Source organism: Brassica napus, unplaced genomic scaffold (genome assembly GCF_020379485.1).
Source record: "Brassica napus cultivar Da-Ae unplaced genomic scaffold, Da-Ae ScsIHWf_2293;HRSCAF=2955, whole genome shotgun sequence".
NCBI lineage: Eukaryota > Viridiplantae > Streptophyta > Magnoliopsida > Brassicales > Brassicaceae > Brassica > Brassica napus.
In genome coordinates, this window is record NW_026015680.1 from 3,189 (window position 1) to 7,233 (window position 4,045).

At 41.7% G+C, this 4,045-nt stretch overlaps 1 protein-coding gene and 1 pseudogene across 1 annotated transcript; both read right to left on the minus strand.

The window, feature by feature from the left end:
• Positions 1–528: 528 nt before the first annotated feature.
• LOC125600544 (U-box domain-containing protein 27-like) lies at positions 529–1,029 on the minus strand. The gene has a single exon (XM_048773222.1). The coding sequence runs from the start codon at positions 1,027–1,029 to the stop codon at positions 529–531; it is 501 nt and encodes a 166-aa protein (XP_048629179.1).
• A 485-nt stretch (positions 1,030–1,514) lies between these two features.
• Positions 1,515–3,243, minus strand: LOC125600545 (annotated as a pseudogene).
• Positions 3,244–4,045: the final 802 nt, after the last annotated feature.

Genomic DNA, 4,045 nt, shown 5'->3' on the forward strand with positions numbered 1-4,045 from the left:
GAGCATAGAGTTATCAACATTAAGCCAAGCTTTCCAAGTATCATCATCCCTGTAAAGAGAGCATGAAATGAACAAAAAAAAGCATGAAATCACTACATTAACAACTTAGAACAGTATTACAATTATCTATGCAATCATTCAGCTGAAAAGAAAATTACAATTTTTTACACATAACTGAAACTTATACCTTGAACATGCAAAACGCCTAGATGGTTAAAACATCCTTCTGCACAAAACCTGGGTGAAAAAAAAATCCAAACGAAACATTGTGTCCTCATCAGAAATATATGTAATTCATGAATTCTCAACAACAAAAGAGAGAGAAGGGAACCAAAAAAACATATACCTTTCGGTTATTTTATGAATCTTAAAACCAAGAACTCAAAACGGTAAAAAGCATCAAGTAGAAAAAATTTATAGTTCTAGTACTCATATATAGTAACAGGATCTTCGTAACGCCGTTAGTACTCGTAACCGCTTCAAGCGCCTTCTCTTCTTTGAAAATATAAGAGACGCTCCAAAGCACCGTCACGGCGCTGTCGATACTTTCATCAGCTTCTTAACCACCGTCTTCAAACACTCGCCGTCTCCTCCGCAGATTTCCGATCTGCCTTCCTTTGTGGATGCTAAACTCTTGAGAAGCTTCAAAGATTTCTCCGTCACCGAAACACTCGCTCGTTGGATCCGTGAAAGATAAGAGACGCTCCAAAGCACCGTCACGGCGTGCTCCGTCGCCGCCGTCGATACTTTCATCAGCTTCTTAACCACCGTCTTCAAACACTCGCCGTCTCCTCCGCAGATTTCCGATCTGCCTTCCTTTGTGGATGCTAAACCCTCGAGAAGCTTCAAAGATTTCTCCGTCATCGAAACGCTCGCCGTCGTTGGATCCGTTAACAGCTTCGTAAGACCCTTGATGAGCTTCTCTCGGATTAGATTGAGTTTCACGCGCCTCGGTGAGCTGATTGCGATCAAGCAGAATAGCGTCGCTTTGATTAAGCTCGAATCGGAGTCTCTTCTAATTGATTTCATTAGCTCGCCGACTAAACCGTCTCTCTCGGCGATTAAGACCTTTGACTCACCATCTGGCCATAAGGTGGAGGAAAGGGATTTTCTTTTTCGTTTTTTCGAGAAGAGGTGGAAGGAATTCCTTAAGAGGGTATTGAAGAACATGGATAACAGTTGAGGTTCAGTAACAGAGATTGAATGAAGAAGAAACAGAGAAGATGGAGTCAAAAAAAAGAGAATCGATAGGGTTTTTTTTACTTAATTGGGCCGCAGATGACCAGAATAATATAATTTGGCAGGAAGAACGATTGTTATTTGTGGATTTTACTAAACAAAGTCCAGCGAAAAAACATATGCACCTGAGGCCCAAACGTATCTCAATAGACTGAAGCCCATCTGACATGTCCAAATGAAATGTTCTGATTGGAGGAATATTTTTAGTGATGTGGACAGCTTCTTTGCTCTCTATATCTTGCTTTTAGTATAGTATAGATCCAACAGGTAAGATCTGCTCTCTAATAAACACTTTCCAGCAAGATCATTAACCCATCATTTATTACATAACAAACCCCACTTAATTATATATCCAACTATACCCCTTTTTCTTTCTCTTTTTTTCATTTCTCCTTCCACATATCTGTCTATTATAACATACAGCCTGTGGCAATTAAATTCCCACACATTAATGAGTTTTGGCATTTTAAAATAAAAAAAAAGAAAAAAAAAGAAAGAAATCTGTCCCTGTAAATATCTTTTTTTTGTAAAACGAAAAATCAAGCATGTTGATGATAATGAAGCAGAGAGAGAGAGATTATTAAGCGGAATCATCGGCGTGAGAGTTTTCCTTTTTTACCCTCGGCTGTATCCCGTAATAACCAACGTACCACTTGACGAACTTCCTCAACCCCGTCGCAAGATCCGTCGTTGGTTTATACCCAAAGTCTCTATACGCTAAGCTCACATTCGCATGCGTGTACGGCACGTCACCGTTTCTAGGCATTTTGATCAGATGCTTCTTCGCTTTCGTGCCCAACAAACCTTCCAATATCGAAACCAATCTCCCGACAGGAACCGGAGAAGTGTTCCCGAGGTTGTAAACACGCAACTGAGCCGGCCCTCGCTTCTTTCTGCCGCTTCCGGTGCTTTTCTCCGCCGTGTCCAACGCACCGACGCATCCTTTAACGATATCGTCGATGTAGGTGAAGTCACGCGCCACTTCTTGATTGTCCTGAGTTCTATAAATATCTATCGACTTCCCGTGGAGTATGGCTTTAGTGAAGAAGAAGTAAGCCATGTCCGGTCTTCCCCAAGGACCGTAAACCGTAAAGAACCGGAGTCCGGTTAACGAAAGACCGTAGATGTGATTGTAAGTATGCGCAATCTCCTCCCCTGCTTTCTTCGTGGCCGCGTAAAGACTCGCCGGCTGGTCCGTCCTGTGCTCTTCGGAGAAGGGGTTCTCGGTGTTGAGCCCGTACACGGAGCTCGACGAGGCCATACGATCGCGGGCTGAGGGTTAGCCGCTTTGGCTACTTCGAGGAGGTTCACGAGACCGGCGATGTTCGAGCTAATGTAGGACTGAGGGTTCTTCATGGCGTAGCGAACTCCGGCTTGAGCCGCTAAGTGGAGGACGTGAGTGAAAGGGACGATGTCGAAGAGCTTGCGCAAGAGGGGCCCGTCGTTGAGGTCGCCTTCGACGATGAACACTTGTTGCTTCTCTAAGAGGTTTTGTCTTGCTCTTTTGAGTGACGTGTCGTAGTAGTCGTTGAAGTTGTCGAACCCTAAGACTCCGTCGCCGCGTTTTCTTAGGGCGATGGAGCAGTGGGACCCGACGAACCCGGCTGCTCCGGTGACTAGGACGGAGAGACCGTGCTGTGTCGTTTTGCTGTCGAGGATTGCCTCACGCGCTTCTCCCAAGCGGAAGAGGAGGAGGAGGAGGAGAAGATTCCGGTGGATAAGAAGCTGCGTCGGTGGAGGTGGTGCGATGCGGCGGCGCGGCTGTCGGAGAGTGGGTGGTAGTTGAATGCGAAGAGGAGGAGGAGGAAGAGAGCGACGAGCAGTGTTGCTCGGAAGAGGACTTTGGAAGAAGCATTGAGGACTTTGGTGCTGTGGATCTTGCGGAGGTAGCTGTTGTACCTCTCCAGCTTCACCGTCTTGCTTGTATCCGCCGTCGCCGATGGGGGCATTTTCGTCTTTTTATAGGAACTCTTACTGATCTAGATTTGTGTGGATTCTTATCCCTGGATCCAAGAAGGGGCTAGAAGAAAAATGTTACAATTATTATTTTAAGGGAGGACTTAGAGGGTTTGAGAGAGTTTTTGAGACCTGAAAACCAAGTGAAGGAACGATCTGATGATTTTATAAAGAGAAAGAGAGAGATTTTGCTGGTCGGAACCCATTTCTCTGTAATAAATATAATATATAATATACATAACGAGTTAATATATAAAATAAAATAAATAAATAAATAAGTTGGTTGTGTATTTTACCCCACAAGAAAAACAAAGAATATTGCTGTACTTGTGTATGGTGTGACTTTGGTTCGTAAACACGAGTGTAAATTACCCGAAATACAAGAAGGATTTGCTAGTTAGGCTTATGCCACATTGGATAAAGTTAGATTGTTCTCCATTTCTTACAGAGTTTTCTTTTGTTATCTTCAAAAAGTCTTTGTGTTATTTACTTATATTTATAGTCAATATCTGTTTATTAGTTTTTTCATTATCACTAGATATTAAAGTCGGGTTCTTTATCTTTATAGATACATTATGGTGATGATTTCAAATTGTATTCAATCAAATTCTCATTTTAAAATTTTTGCTCAATTTTATATTTAAAGATACATTAGAAGAGGTATAGATAAATATAAATATTACTATAATTGAAACATTTATTGATAGATATAGAGATATATATATAAACAACCTTAGTCAAATCTAATAACATGTAAGTTTAAGCTTTTTTAATAATGGTATATTAAAGTAAATAGATTTTACTATACTTAATGTTTTCTTAGTCAAGTTGAGTATATCAACAGCACTCT